The 14,136-nt window shown below is 46.6% G+C and overlaps 1 protein-coding gene, 1 long non-coding RNA gene and 2 other non-coding genes across 4 annotated transcripts in view; 1 reads left to right on the forward strand and 3 right to left on the reverse strand.

The window, feature by feature from the left end:
* Positions 1-22: 22 nt before the first annotated feature.
* On the reverse strand, positions 23-4,648 carry ELOB (elongin B). Its single transcript, XM_034670552.1, has 3 exons — positions 4,443-4,648; positions 3,232-3,337; positions 23-613 (listed from the first exon to the last, which is right to left on the reverse strand). Exons 1-3 carry the CDS (start codon positions 4,578-4,580, stop codon positions 507-509), a joined length of 351 nt encoding a protein of 116 aa, XP_034526443.1. The 5' UTR covers positions 4,581-4,648; the 3' UTR covers positions 23-506.
* Positions 4,649-5,335: 687 nt separating this feature from the next.
* LOC117804193 overlaps positions 5,336-14,136 on the reverse strand; it is a 9,099-nt gene continuing 298 nt past the window's right edge. The window contains exons 2-3 of the long non-coding RNA XR_004628531.1: positions 13,312-13,471; positions 5,336-9,259 (exon numbers count right to left, since the gene is read on the reverse strand). This is a non-coding gene — a long non-coding RNA (uncharacterized LOC117804193). The remainder of the gene's footprint in view (positions 9,260-13,311; positions 13,472-14,136) is intronic.
* On the forward strand, positions 10,038-10,108 carry TRNAG-CCC. The gene has a single exon. It is a non-coding gene; the product is annotated as a tRNA-Gly (tRNA).
* TRNAE-UUC lies at positions 13,954-14,025 on the reverse strand. The gene has a single exon. It is a non-coding gene; the product is annotated as a tRNA-Glu (tRNA).

Genomic DNA, 14,136 nt, shown 5'->3' on the forward strand with positions numbered 1-14,136 from the left:
ATAAAAATGAGAAATGCAGGAATTGGGTCTGTAGATGATTTATTAGGGGTGGAGAGAGAGCTGTTCTCTTACTGACTGCCCCCCTCCCCCCAGTGCACTCTGTTGGCTTCAGAGGACCTGTGTTGGGTGGCTCTAGGCTTGGGTCGTCCTCCATGGAGCCAACACACTGGCTGCAGCTTACTTTTGCTCCTTCCTTCAGAAGCTGCCTGGGAGCCTGCCTGGTAGCAGGAACAAAGCCTCAAACCTTGGGTCTCCAGGCCTCGGCTGGCCTCGGCTCTGGGTTTCTCCTAGTCCTGTGCCAGTGGCCTCAGAGGGGCAGACTGGGGTGGGGATGGTTGGCTGGGCCCACAGAGCTTGACCACAGGGAGTGGTCTCTCAAGGTGGCCTAGGCAAGCAAGGGGCTGAGGATGAGTCTTGCAGGGGAGCAGAACCATCCCAGGGAAGGTGATGCCTTAGGAAAGGGTGCACAGAAAAAGGCAGCAACCAGGCAGACACCCAAATCTCGTTTATTGGGGGGGGGGGGGGGNGCTTCCTGAGTCCTGCGGCTTCATCACATCGGGTAGCTCAGGTGGGCTGGAGAAAGGCTCGATACGCAGGGCTTCGAAGGCTTCATCTGGTGGACAGGGGGGTGGGGATGGGTGGGTGGAGAGAGCTGGAGGGAGCAGCCACCCCTAGCTTGTAGGGTCCACTGAGCAAATCCCTACCTCTGCAGACTGAGTCTCCTCCATGATCCTACTAGAAGGTATCCCATACCTATAGGCCCAACCTGGACTTCCCATCCCCCAGCCCCACCATCCGGAGTCCTTTTCCTCACCCTTCACACCTACTAGCGAGTGTGCAAGAGCCCTACCCGGAATCTCTACCATCTCCTTGTTCTGTTCCACACCACCTCTCTACCAAGCACAGATTATTTCTTAAAGTTCAAACCAGACTGTTCTTCCCCTGCTTGAAACCTTCCAGTAGCTCCGCATCACTGTGAATAATTGCCCTTTTCCACCTGTCTCCTGTGCGCCCTGTGTTCCTACATCAATCTCTTCCCTGCCTTGGGGTCTTTATATTTGCTGGTCCCTAGCCTGCCACTCTGAATGGCTGGTTGTCTGGGGGCGTTCAGGGGGTCAACCCAAACATGACTCCTCAGAAAAGCCTTCCCCAGCTGTTCTACATAGACAGTCACCGCATCCCAGTACCTGTGTGCTGTGCAGGAGCATTTACCTGTCACTAGCCAAAACGGCCGTTTCTTCGAGCTGCTTCCCCCACTAGAACAGCAGCTCCAGAAAGCCCCATCTTGCCCCTGTCAGCACAGAGCAGATGAGCCCCACTTCCTAACCTTTCTCCTGCACTTCTCCCAGCAGGGAGGCTTCTCTCCACCCAGCTCAGGGTTCTCAACCAGTTAGGCCCCCACAGGAGAGCCGGCCATGTACCGCAGCCAATTTGGTTGTCATAACTTGGCAGAGTGGGTAGCTGGCCATCTAACAGGCCAGAGATGCTGAACAGCCCACAACGCACAAGACACATCACACGGAATTCTCTGACCCCAGATGCCAATGATGCTGACTTAAAAGACCCCTGGCTCAGCTTCACTAATTCATCTTCCAGGCCACAATCTGCAGTGACAATCTTAACCTTCATCCCATCTCTCATTTTTAGTTCGTTAAATCTAATACCATTTAACACTCGATTTGACTGAGCAGCCAGTTTGGGGTGGGTAAGTTGTGTCTTGCCCTTCCAAAAACTGTGTAAGGAAAACAATTACCCACGAAAAAGTGCATTTTTGCAACAAAAGTAGCACATGGGAGGAGCAAAGAACAGCCTGTCCAGTCCGTATTGTGTCCTGTATCAAGACTGCAATCCCCTGCCCCAGTGGTGATGCCACCTAGGGTCTAGTAACCCCCACATTCAGTGCCCTACCAGGGATTATAGGGAAAAACAAACCCCCCTCCGTGTTCATTTTTTTCATCAACAAAATAGGCCTACTGACATCTCCCAAGAGTCCCTGCAAGCCTACAGAAGACTGCCTTTAAGAGGAAGCAGAATGGGAGATGTGCTTTCAGTCCTTACCTGCTCCCCTCAGAAGGTCGCCCCTGTACAGGGCCTCACTGTATCAAGTCTGCACCAGCTGTGCGCCTGCCTTCTGTCGCTGAGAGGGTCGGGGGGAGCCCTGGGGAAGGCCCCTAAGACTTCCATTTGCTGAACACCCTCAGGCCAAGACCTGGGGTGCATGGGGGCTCACACCACCTGTGAGGCTGGCCTAGGTGTCACAGCCCTCCATGGAGATGGGAACTCCAGCCAGGAGGACTCAGGGCATGAAGCAACCGCCCAAAGACACGGCTGTTGAGACCCGGCACAGTGATCCTCATGAAATTCCAAAGTGTGGCCAAGGTTGTACACTCCTTCCTCAACCCTCACTACAGTTTTCTTAAAAGAAGCCAGAAAAGTCCTTACTTATCAACCGAATTTACTGAGCCATCCACACAAGCCTGGGTCCACAGCTGTAAAAACACAGTACAACCCCTGTTCAAGTTTCTAGGAACAGAAATTCAAACCTCTCTTTTTCTTGAGGGAAGGAGATACACTGAAGGGCAGTAAACCACCCCCAAGCTTGGGTTTTTAACATTGGGCAGGGGGCATGTGGTTCATGAGAGCAGCCCCTGGGGCAGGCAAGGACTGCACATGAATTCCAGATCTGACAGTTCCAGCAAGTGACCTAATTTCCCCCAGGCTCAGTTACTCATCCTTGAAATGGGCACAACACAAGTCTGGCACGCACAGAGATGCTGCGAGATTAAGTGACGCCCTGCAAAGACTGCCTGACAGGGCACCCAGCTCAGGCAGGGTCCCAGCAGTCTGTATCTGAACCACAGCTCCCCAGCTGACTGCCAGCAAGCCTCAGTTTCCATGTCTCCAAAGTGGGGACAGCAGTGCTCCCCTCTTAGGGTACCGAGTTTTAAATGGAACAACGGAAATAAAATGCACAGTACAGGACCCAGTACTCAAGACCTCTGTAACAGAAGCTGGTATTGTGATTAGGGATATTTGAATCCCTCATAAAATTTCTACAAGCACCTCCTTTGCTTTTTTTTTTTTTCTTTGTGGGGAAACATACACTATCTCATACTGCCTGTGCTTTGTGCACTAGGAAGACACTACCCTGGAAGCTGGGAGGAACAACAGCAGGCTCCCCAGTGACCCCTTTCCTTGGCTGTTTTCGCCCGGCCCGGCTGCCCCGCTCACCTGCTCGGAAGGCCAGCCCTACAGTGGCTGGGGCCTGCGGCCGTGCCGTCTGACTAGTGAAGCCACACTCTCCCAGTGTCTTGCCGTCATCCAGAAGCTGGTCATCCTGAGGAGAGAGGCAGGCAGGGTGTTGGGAGAGGCCCCAGGAGGGCTGAGTCCCAGAGACTTCCCTGGTCAGCAACTCCCCTGGAAGTCAGAAGAGGGAAGATAGATGGCCCCAAGTGGGGCCCAGGACCACCCCCAGAACATACCAAACACAATTTCCAGGGCTACACACAGGATTTCCAAATCACAGCCTCCCAAGGTAGGGCTCTGGAATGTTGTCCGTCTCCCCCCTTCCCCTGGCCAAGGCTCCAGGTGATCCTAATTTCAAGAGTCAGTGACCCAGTCTGTCCGCGGGCAGACCTGAACTGAATCCCAGCTCTGCCACACTGGACAAAGCGGTTGATCTTTTTGATGTGCAGTGTATCTGTAAGATGGGAATTACTGGAATTCCCAACTCGTCGGGCAGCCAGGAGGTTTCAGGAAGTGAAGCAGACTCAGAAAGCGCGGAGTACAGGACATGGAAGGAGCACGGGCAGCAAGGAGGCCCCCCTGGACACCGTGCAGATGAAGCTCTCAGAGACTGAGGCTCAGTTTGGAACGAAAGGCCAGTTTCTAGCAGAAACCAGACCAATGCACTTAGGTGAGGGGCCCACGCTGCTGGACGCCCGAATCGGGCCAAGACGATGGGCTCCCCCACGAAACCCAAAGCCCCAGGCCATCTTCGCTACGCAACTGCAGCTGGTCTGAGGGGGAAGGACGGACTTTGAGAGCAGCTGCAGGAGCTTGGGGAGTAATGAGCTCGCTGGGTGGAGGCCTGCTGGACCGCTATCCACCCCGACACCCTCCGCTTGTCGGTGGTAAGGCGTGGGGATGAAGGGGTGCGCTTCTGACAGGCCCGTGGGGGGCTAAGGGCAACCGGGTTCAAAGCCCGACTCTGCCGCTGACCTTGGGCCGAGCGGCCACCTCGCCCAGCCTGTTTCCCCAGCCCGCCACCGCGGGGATGAGACGCGCCGCCGGCCCCACGCACAGCGCCCAGGCCCCCCCGCAAGCCGCCCGGGGCCGCCCCTCCACCAAGCGCCGGCACCGCCTCGCCTCCACGCGGGGTAGTTCCGGCCACTGTTTACACCAACGACGCGGCCACCGCGCAGCGCCCGCCCCGCANCATCCTTGTACAGCCGCTGCTCGTCGGGCGGCCGCTTGAGGATGCCCTCGACGATGCGCTTCAGCTCGAACACGGTGCTCGACTCCTTGGCGTCCGTGAAGACGGTGGTCTTGTGGCGCCGAATCATGAGGAACACGTCCATCGCGGCGGCTGCCTGTCCCCCCTCGACGCGCCGGCGCGGCCGAGCTCCGCCCCGTTCCCCAAAAGAAATTTCTAAATGACATTTCTCAGGCAGAAGAAAAATGATTCCATATGGAAAGACAGGCACGGAAAGATATAAAGAGAAAGGTTGCCATAAATACATGGATAAATCTAACATTGATCATATAAAAATGTTTAAATTATCTTCCGGGGCTTAATACTCAGAGCTATAACAAATAATAACTGCATATATGTGGATGACACTAAATGGAATAAAAGTATTCCAAGGTCTCTATAGTGTTTAGGATGAGGGTAAATGTAATAAGTATTACTATGCTTGATAAATCAAGGGTTAAAATTAACTGAAAAGGAAAAATAAAGATTAAGACTAATTTTTAAATTAATCACTGGAAGAACAGAAGCAAAATGAAATACAGTGAAAAACATAAAAGGAAAAATGGAAATAAAGTATATAAAACAATAAAAAAAGTTATAATAGTTTAAAAGATAACTAATCCAAAAAGAGAAAGAAATAAAAACATAGATCAAGAGGGACAAATAGAAAAAAAAAAAGATAGCAGATTTGAAATTAACTATATCAACAATTGTATTAAAGGTAAGGAGACTTAATTATTCAGTAAAAAATAAATATTGCTAGACTGGATTTAAAAAGTAACTATATGCTGGGGCACCTGGGTGGCTCGGTTGGATGTTTGCCTCGAGCTCCGGTCATGGTCCCAGGGTCTTGGGATCAAGCCGGCTCCCTGCTCAGCAGCCTCTCCCTCTACCCCTGCTCCTTTGCTCTCTCTCACTCATTCAGTCTCTCAAAAAAATAAATAATTTTTAAAAATATTTTAAAAAATTAACTATATGCTGTATTCAAGGGACATACCAAAACCATAAAGTGATAGAAAGACTGAAAACGAAAGAAGAGAAAAGGAGCATTATTGAGAACATTAACCAAAAGATAGCTACATTAATAGACTTATTAAAGCAAAAAGAATCACTTCGGTATATGTCTCTACTGGAATATAGCCTTCCATTTTTAATTGCCTTTAATGCTAGTTGGTTGTCAGGGTAATGATATATAAATTAATCTCCAAGAGCCATTTTGTTAGACAAAGAACTTTGATATTTTCTTCTTCACCCTCCAACTATAATAACTAATAATTCTTTAAAAATGCCTTATTTTTAAATTTGTGTGTGATTATGGTCATATCTTAATTTAGGATGATTCCCTGGCCACAGCCTGCATTGACGTCAGAACCTCTTCCCTAGAGGGCACCTGCGTAGCTCAGTCGTTAAGCGTGTCTGCCTTCCGCTAAGGGCGTGATTCCAGGGTCCTGGAATCAAGCCCCACATTCGGCTCCTCCGCTGGGAGCCTGCTTCTTCCTCTCCCACTCCCCCTGCTTGTGTTGCCTCTCTCGCTGGCTGTCTCTCTCTCTCAAATAAATAAATAAAATCTTAAAAAAAAAAAAAAGAACCTCTTCCCTAGATGAATCCTAGGTTATTAACTGCCTCGTGTCAAGGGAGACTGCGAGAAAGAATCCAGGATGACTGCCCCTGGCATGGGGATGGATATATGGTGGTATCAAATCCCGTGCCTGTGTTGCCCAGCTTTCTGCTGAATTTTTGTCTCTGTCTCCCACAGTGTATCAAATGCTCATCGAGTGGCTCCTCTCATGCTAACTGCTTTCCTTATCACAGGGCCAACAGTGGGAAGTATTTGGTCCAGAACAGTCTTCCACCACCCCCACTGAACTTCCAACATTGTCCCCCAACCCTCACCCCCCTTAATTTTGTCTCTTCAGAACACCAAAACTGGTGATGGCCATTTCTCTGTCCTACTTGTTTGGGTATCTCCTAAATTATTGTGTTTCCTAAGAAGCCGAGGTTGTATACTCTCCTGCACTTTCAGCCTTCTGGAGTTGGCGTTTTGGACAGGGTAGAGGTAAGGTGGACATGCTTCTGCTTTGGCAATTATCACATTATCCATATTATCACTTGATGTAGTCTCATTTGTGAAAAGTAGCCATGTGATCAGTTAGGGAGTTCAGCTGTTAACTGAGTGGTCGGCAATTAAAGTTGATCAGCTTTTGATTGGCTTTAGAACTTCCTAGCACTTATTCCATACTTCGATTTCTCTCTCGTTCTGAACAGTTTTTATTGTGCATTTGCTATGCCACCTAAGTCAGAAAGTCCGAATACTCCTCTATTTGTAAAGTACCTGTAGCTGTCTGATAGGCTTTTTCTGATAGAAAAGGTAAATAATTAGCATTCAAAAGGAACAACTGACTTCTCAGATACTAGGTTCCTGAAGTTAATTTAATGTATGATTTTGACCATTCATGATATAACGACCTGTACAGTGACCTATAGAGAGAAATTTTCTATTGGCCAAATTTGTCAACTTTCTGGTCCAACACAACATATAGGAGGTTCGAGAAAAGTTAATGGAATGACAACCTAAAGCAGAGGATGAGACATTCTTTATGCTCCTCAAGTTTCCTTCTAAGGATATATTTACATGTATCATGACAACAGAAAATCAGAAGAATATAGGCACGACAAAGAAGGGAAATCTGGCCTTTTTCCAAAAGGAATTCCCAAAGAGAGAAACACACACTGAAGTTATTCTTCATATTCTAGGATACTTATCTGCTAGTAGGTGATGTCATGATATCAGAAGGTATGCACATGAGTGTGGCAAGAATATTAGTTCCAAATGTTACAGGTCCCCAGCAACATACCAGAACTTACTCTGCACCTCAGAGGAACAGTTGTGCACCTCCTGCCCAGCACTAATCCTTCCATGATCATAGCCCTGTCCCAGTCCCAAGGCTGCAAGTCACTGTACAGACACACTCTTCAATCATTTTTACTTTCCAAACACTGCCCGTTTCATTCTTTCTCTCCCTCTCCTCAACTGACTGCAGTGTTGCCCCTGGCTGTTGGATCTTTGCATAGACCAGACTTGCCCTTGTAAAAAAGATTCAAGAAGAGGTAGTAAATGAAGTTACCGTGGTGGAGAAAAAAGAAGAAAAACAGTTAATGTATGGGCCTGCAAGCTGGGACAGTCAGGTGGGAGGTGAGATACTCGCTATTGAAGCACCAGTATTCTTAGGTTAAGGTGTCCTTCATCTTGTAACATATCCAAAGACTTCATGAGGTTGCTTCTCTCACAACCCACAGCAGGCCCTAAGACTTCGTCTACTGGGCTTCACAGAAATGGAGCTACCTGTCCATACATGGACTCAATGACCACACAGATTCCAGCTACACTAAGCAGCTCACTCTGGAGCCTGATCTGGGATGGATGAGAACCTCAGGTGGGACCTCCTCCTTCTAAAGGGTACAAATTCTCAGCTGAAGAATCCAAAATTATCCCTGTGTGAAGACCTCTGTGCTCCTAGGACACCTCTGAAGCTTGACTACGAAGAATTCCATAAGACCAAATTTCAGAATATTTTCTCCAGGGAACTCCCTACAGGGACATTTTGGTGGCCTTCATCCCAGCTGTCAGGAAACTGACTTGGTGAAATTGAAAAGTTAGAAAGTCAGGTTTACCAGCACAGTGACTCATTTTATTCTTGCTTCCTTATCACCAATCCCTGTCAGAGACTTGTGCTTCTCCAATACGTACATATGTCTCAAAGCCAACACAAGTCCCAAACCCGCTAGCTCTAGGCGTTACCACTGCAGTTCTTTCCCAAAACTTCCTATGGTCTCCAGGGCTCCAATGACCAAGGAAGGGAAGATTGCTGTTGGTCAGCTACTGTGGTGGTTGATGTTGATTTAGGCTATAAGGATGTCCAGCTTACACCATGGAATGATCAGTTAGAATGCAATGCGGCAAATGGATTGAAGCAGACTAGACTAGCTGTAAGAAGACCAGTTTTTTATCTACTTATATTAATGGAGGTAAGGGGTGATAGATGGAAGAGTTTAGTAATGAAATGGCAATAAATCTGTAGAAAGTCCAATAAACTTAAGCACTGTTTATTATTTATACTGGAAACAAGTTTCTGTGTTGGGAGGATAAGAAAATTTATCCAAAAAGAATAGCAAGATCTGGTTTGGGCAAAAGAATGGTTGGTGGTGAAGGTAAATGTACTAGGCAGGGCTAGGAACAACATGGACACGTTGTTTTAGTGATCAACTGAAACCAAGACAGTGCACTACTACTTTTTGGGAGAGGCTGTTCCCCGGGTCTGATCCGAGAGTGTTGAGGTACAGTGAGTGGTGCTGTGTGATGGTGACATGGAACTCACTGGTATGTTGAGTTTTAGCATGTGTGACTCTGAGACGTGGATGAGGCATTGACTTGTGAATCAGGAGTTGTGAGTTAGAAGTGCAGATTTGTAGTTTCAAAAGAGATATAGGAATAAATGTACACTTGGTTGATGTAGGTGTAATTGAAAGCATGTTGCCCAGAACTGGTGTGTGTCTTGGGTGTCCGGCAGAGGGCAGATAGAGTCAAAGCTCTTCAAGGTCGAGATGATGGTGGTTTTCCTTATTGAGCTCAAGTTTATGACTCAGACTCCACTTAGCTTGCCTTCAAGAGAGGTGTCATTGCACCTCTGTGGCTCTTGTCCTTCAAAAAGTCATAATGATTCCTAGTACCAACATGTGTAGGAGCTCTCCAGGTTCCCTTCTTCAGTTTAATTTCCCCAGGGAAAACTGAAAAAAGAAATCTCTCCATTATTCAAACTTCAACAAAAGACCTTTATGTTAATATCTCAATGTTAAAGTATTTTTTTAGAATAGTCTACTCATCGTACAGCTAGTAAGTAAATCAAAGCCTATTATTTTGGGAAATTGGATTCTCCCAAACCTTGATTGCAAACTTAATCTTTTTATATCACATATCCATTCAAATGTTTTATACACCTTAAAAAACCAGACACATTATAACGATTACAAGGTTGATCATTACTCTTTTACCAAAAAAATAAAATAGAAAAATTTTAAAAGCTACAAAGAACTAACTCTATAGACCAGAATTTATTTCTGCATTATATCAATCTTGATTCTGTTCTTTCCCCTCTTTTCTGTCTGATACTAATACTGGTTCCAATTCTTATTTCTTCCCTGGATTAGAATTCTACTCACCTAACTTACGAGTTAGGTTACCTTCCCAGAACCACGAAGACAACAGTTGAGATTGACAATTGAAGATTTAGGTACAGAAACAAGGAACCTAGGTGAATTTCTTATGTTTTTCTATTGGAGTCTGTTTCGCAGTTGGAAAGAGCCCTTTTCAGTTAAGAGTTTGTTCATACAAATCAGATATTTTGGTATCTATAGTTTTGTCTAGTACAGGTTTCCTATAAAAACCTTTGGTTTGGGTGCCTTTATCAGGTATTAGCCAGCACTCTAAAAAGCCTGTTTTGTAACTATCATCAAGTCTTTCTGGATACCTACCCTAGATTCCACCTATGTCACGCCTGTTAAGGAAGCATTGGTGGTTCAGTGGTAGAATTCTCGCCTCCCACGCGGGAGACCCGGGTTCGATTCCCGGCCAATGCATTGAACTTTTGTTTTTGTCTGCTTCCATTTCCCTGGGGTTTTTATATTCCTCTCACACAAAATTATGCTGCATGGGCAAACAGCATCGTTTAGGAGTTTTGGTTGCTACTGCTGCATTACTTGCATTCAACAACCACTGTCTTTGAAAGGGGGAGGGTTTCTGCGGGGTTTGCGTTTTAGACTATCTGGACCTAAGGCCACAGTTACTGTCAGCCTTTTTCCTGGAGGACCCACTGGGTCTCTGGACCTAAGGCCACAGTTACTGTCAGCCTTTTTCCTGGAGGACCCACAGGGCCCACAGGACCCAAAGGGCCACCAGGTCACTGATGCCCGTTCTGGACCTTGGGTCGGCCACTGGGCCACGTCTCACCACGCAGCGAGGGCAGAGACAGGAAGGTCCCCAGAGGGGAGCCGCCGAGGGGCCGGCAGACACCCCAGTGGCCGCGGCGGCATCGGCGGTCCAAGGAAAACGCAGATTGGTGGAGAGCGACCCGCGTGGACGCGAGGGGAGCTACGGCCAGAAGGCCCCTCGCTCGCGCCGCTGCACCGCAACACCAGCAACCGGGTCCGTTCACGTCGTCAGCGGCCGCGGCCTGCGCTCCTCCCGCCCGCGCCTCGCGGTTCCGGGGAAGGATGCGGCGTGCCGGGCGATGCGCCTCAACAGGTGTTAGCCCGAAAAGTGTATTCGTAAAAAGGGAGAAGGAGCTAAAGACTCTGGGAACTGTTGACCCGGATTTGTTTTCCAGCTCCTGGGCGCTCCGTGGGAAGGATTCCGATTTGAGGGTAGTAGGGGTTTGGACTGCGTTAGACACTACGGGTGATTAATTTTCATCTAAGAATAGCTTAAAATTTAAGCTTTTTAAACCTATAGCGATATTTCACTTTTTAATAATTTATTCATGTTCAAGGGCTTTCTTATTCTGGCATTATGTCTTTCTACATTTTGTTCTAAACTGATGGTCATTTTTTAAAAGTTCTTGCCTGGCAAGACTGTGTTGAAATCATCAGGGTGGTTTTACTATTTTAACTTGTTTGGGAATATCTATTTGTTGAATAAACACTGTGATACATAATTTCTCGTTTTTTAAGATTTTTCTCTAAACAGGAGTCAGGCTTTAGAGAGAACAATCTAGGGGCCTTGATCTTATTATAAAAAGGGAAATAATACATCACTTAGGTGATGAGGCACAGTGAAAGGGCTCATCAGGTACCAGGGATTGACCCTGGATGATCAGCTTCAAAACAATACCATTGTAAACCTAATAGACTTTAAAGGCAAAGAAAACATCTTCAAGTTCACCAGGTAAGACTGTGAAATAAGTTACAAAAGCAACAGAATTAGATGAGCACTAACACAGAAAGCAAAGCAACAGTGAAGCAGCACTTTCAAGAAACGTACGTAAAGAAAGTGCGAATCACAGATATTATATCCAGCCAACCTCCTTTTCAATGATCAAGGTATAGGAGAATGGTTCTGCTATGGCACTCTGGTGACCTTGTTCTTCTCCACGTGGGCCACACAGGCAAGGTTCAACTGCTGTTTGACCCAGTTCTTGGCTGAATACCCCCTTGGAACTTGGAAAGATAGGCAGTCTTGTGAGGTGCTATTGTATGGCTATTTCTCACTGATCTCTTGTGGTAGATTGCCTATCCTGGGGCAGGCTACAAGTAGGCCGTTTTTCATCTGTCTCCCTGGTTCTGGTGAGATCTGGAAATTTCCACCTTGCCTCCACCTCCCTAGGATGCAACTACAAGTTATCAAACAACTTGGCAGCAATATTGAATTGGCTCCTTCAGGACAGAGCAAGCCACCACTTGTGTTCTCTTGTCATCTGATCCCTCCGGTGTGGTGTCATGCTGTGGGATTACGGATGTGGGGAGCTGACAACATGCTACACTTGCTCATGCTGTGTGTCTAAGTAATAATTACCTCAGTTAGTTTGAGATTTTTGTCTCCTTACTGGTCAGTTCTACAGAAGTGTAACATGATATACTGTTGCTTAGGGACTGCTATACTGCTTGACAAATGTGGTATTCAAGTGCGACCATAAGGTCGTAGTGCTTTCTCAGAGAAAAGACAGAAGGGAATGCATGGGCCAGGTTAGGGGATATGAGAAGGCTTCTCAGGATGATGTGGGGGTGGTTATGAGCCAGGGGAGTAAGGACCTTTTGACTATCCATACGTTCATGGACAATTGGAGGTTCAGCAGTGACAAGGAAGGATTGAAAGCAGCCACCTAAATGGTGTTTTAACTGTTGCTAAAAGTTTGTTGAGACTGAGTGGATACCTCTTAAAAATGAAAGCAAGTATGTGGCTGTGCTTACTGTAGTGGTACTGCTCCCTCCATGGCCCCCACTCCATCCCTCTCTTCCCCTTATCCTAACCTCAGGTAATAAGAAGACTCCCCACTACACCAATGGGCCTCACAGAGTAGTCACACCTCCTTGCTCTCCCTGAGCTCTTTGTCAAGGAGTTGAAATGGTCTCCTGGCTACTGTGTAACCTGTCAAGTGCAAGTGTTCAACTCCTTGGTCTGTGTTCCTGTAAGAGAGTGTAAATTCAACTGACAGAGTGTGGATAAAACTTGTGGTAAAGAGAAAAAGAAGTCAAAGTTAAGAGAAAGGCCTCTGTGCCAAATTAATATATAGTTGTGAAAATGTATAACTGAAATCAATGAGTTGCATGTTTATACTACGAATGCTCTTAAAGTGTTAGAGGAGAGCCTTCTGTTCAGGGCACTGCCATGTGTGAAGTGCTGATAAAACAAACTCCCCTGACATTTGCCACCAATGGATGACTTAAAATTTAGCATGAGTGCCTACACCCTCTGATGTCTAAAGTTTGACTGTATAAATAATGTCCTATTGATTGGCAAGTCAAAAATTTCAATCTCAACAACTCTGACTGCAGTGTTATCAGATCTCTGCCAGCAAGAGTGACTGATAAACCCCACCAGTTTTCAGTAGCTTGCTTGCCAAGTGAAGTTTCTTGGGAATATGTAGATAAATCCTTCTGGCAATGCTCAGAAATCAAGAGTGGGACTCTTAACCAACTAAGCCACCCTGGTGCCCCTAACTCTTATCTTCCTGTAAGAAAAATAAAATGGCCATCAAAATGAAAATTAAATTACTGAAACAACTTCTCTCTGGTTTTTAAAAATCTGCTCTCCTTCCAACCATTGTTAGGTCTTCAGAAGCTGTTACCTTCGTTTCTGGTGCTCATTTATTTCTTCCAACACTTCCAAAGATGGATTTAGGGACCCTTCTGTGCACCATGTTCCTGAATTTCCTAAAGGTGAAGTATGCCCATGAAACTATTCAAGCAACAGCTCCGTATCCACAAAATTTAGAATCCGCGAGACCACTGCAAGTAAAAAAGCCAGGCTTACATTTTTATTGCAGCTAATCTTACCTGGAAGAAAAGGAAAATACCAGAGCAGAACATGGAGTCTTCAGTTCAAGATCGCTGAGATACTAGGCAGTTCTTCAGTTTATTTGTCCCTAGTGGACTTAAAGTCTATGGGAAAACTGACTATGAAGAGGCTGGATGGTGGTAAATAAAATTTGAGATTATATTTAAAAGACTGATAATTTATAGTGTTAGTTTTAAATGTGGGGGGAATATGAAGTCTCATACAGGTTGGGGCATATAATTGGTGCTTATATGTTGGTGGGTAGTGTATAGGGGAGTTTGAAATTCACACTCCATTTTACTTAGCAGTTCTACTTTCTGGAATGTATCCTCAATAAATAGTTAACTCTATTTTCCCGCCAGTCTTCGGAAAGGGAAAAACAAACCAAACTAGAGCAAAATACACCGAACGAACTCAGCGTAACGACAACCCGTTCCCTGACCGGGAATCGAACCCGGGCCGCGGCGGTGAAAGCGCCGAATCCTAGCCACTAGACCACCAGGGAACCGTATAGCGGCATTTTAAAAAAATCCTCTGACAAGATTTAGACCCTTTCCTGATCTCTAGAAAAGCCTTTACCACCGTGCCTCCCACCCTCTTAAGAAATTGCCCCCCC

The sequence above is a fragment of the Ailuropoda melanoleuca genome, chromosome 10, assembly GCF_002007445.2.
Source record: "Ailuropoda melanoleuca isolate Jingjing chromosome 10, ASM200744v2, whole genome shotgun sequence".
Classification (NCBI taxonomy): Eukaryota; Metazoa; Chordata; class Mammalia; order Carnivora; family Ursidae; genus Ailuropoda; species Ailuropoda melanoleuca.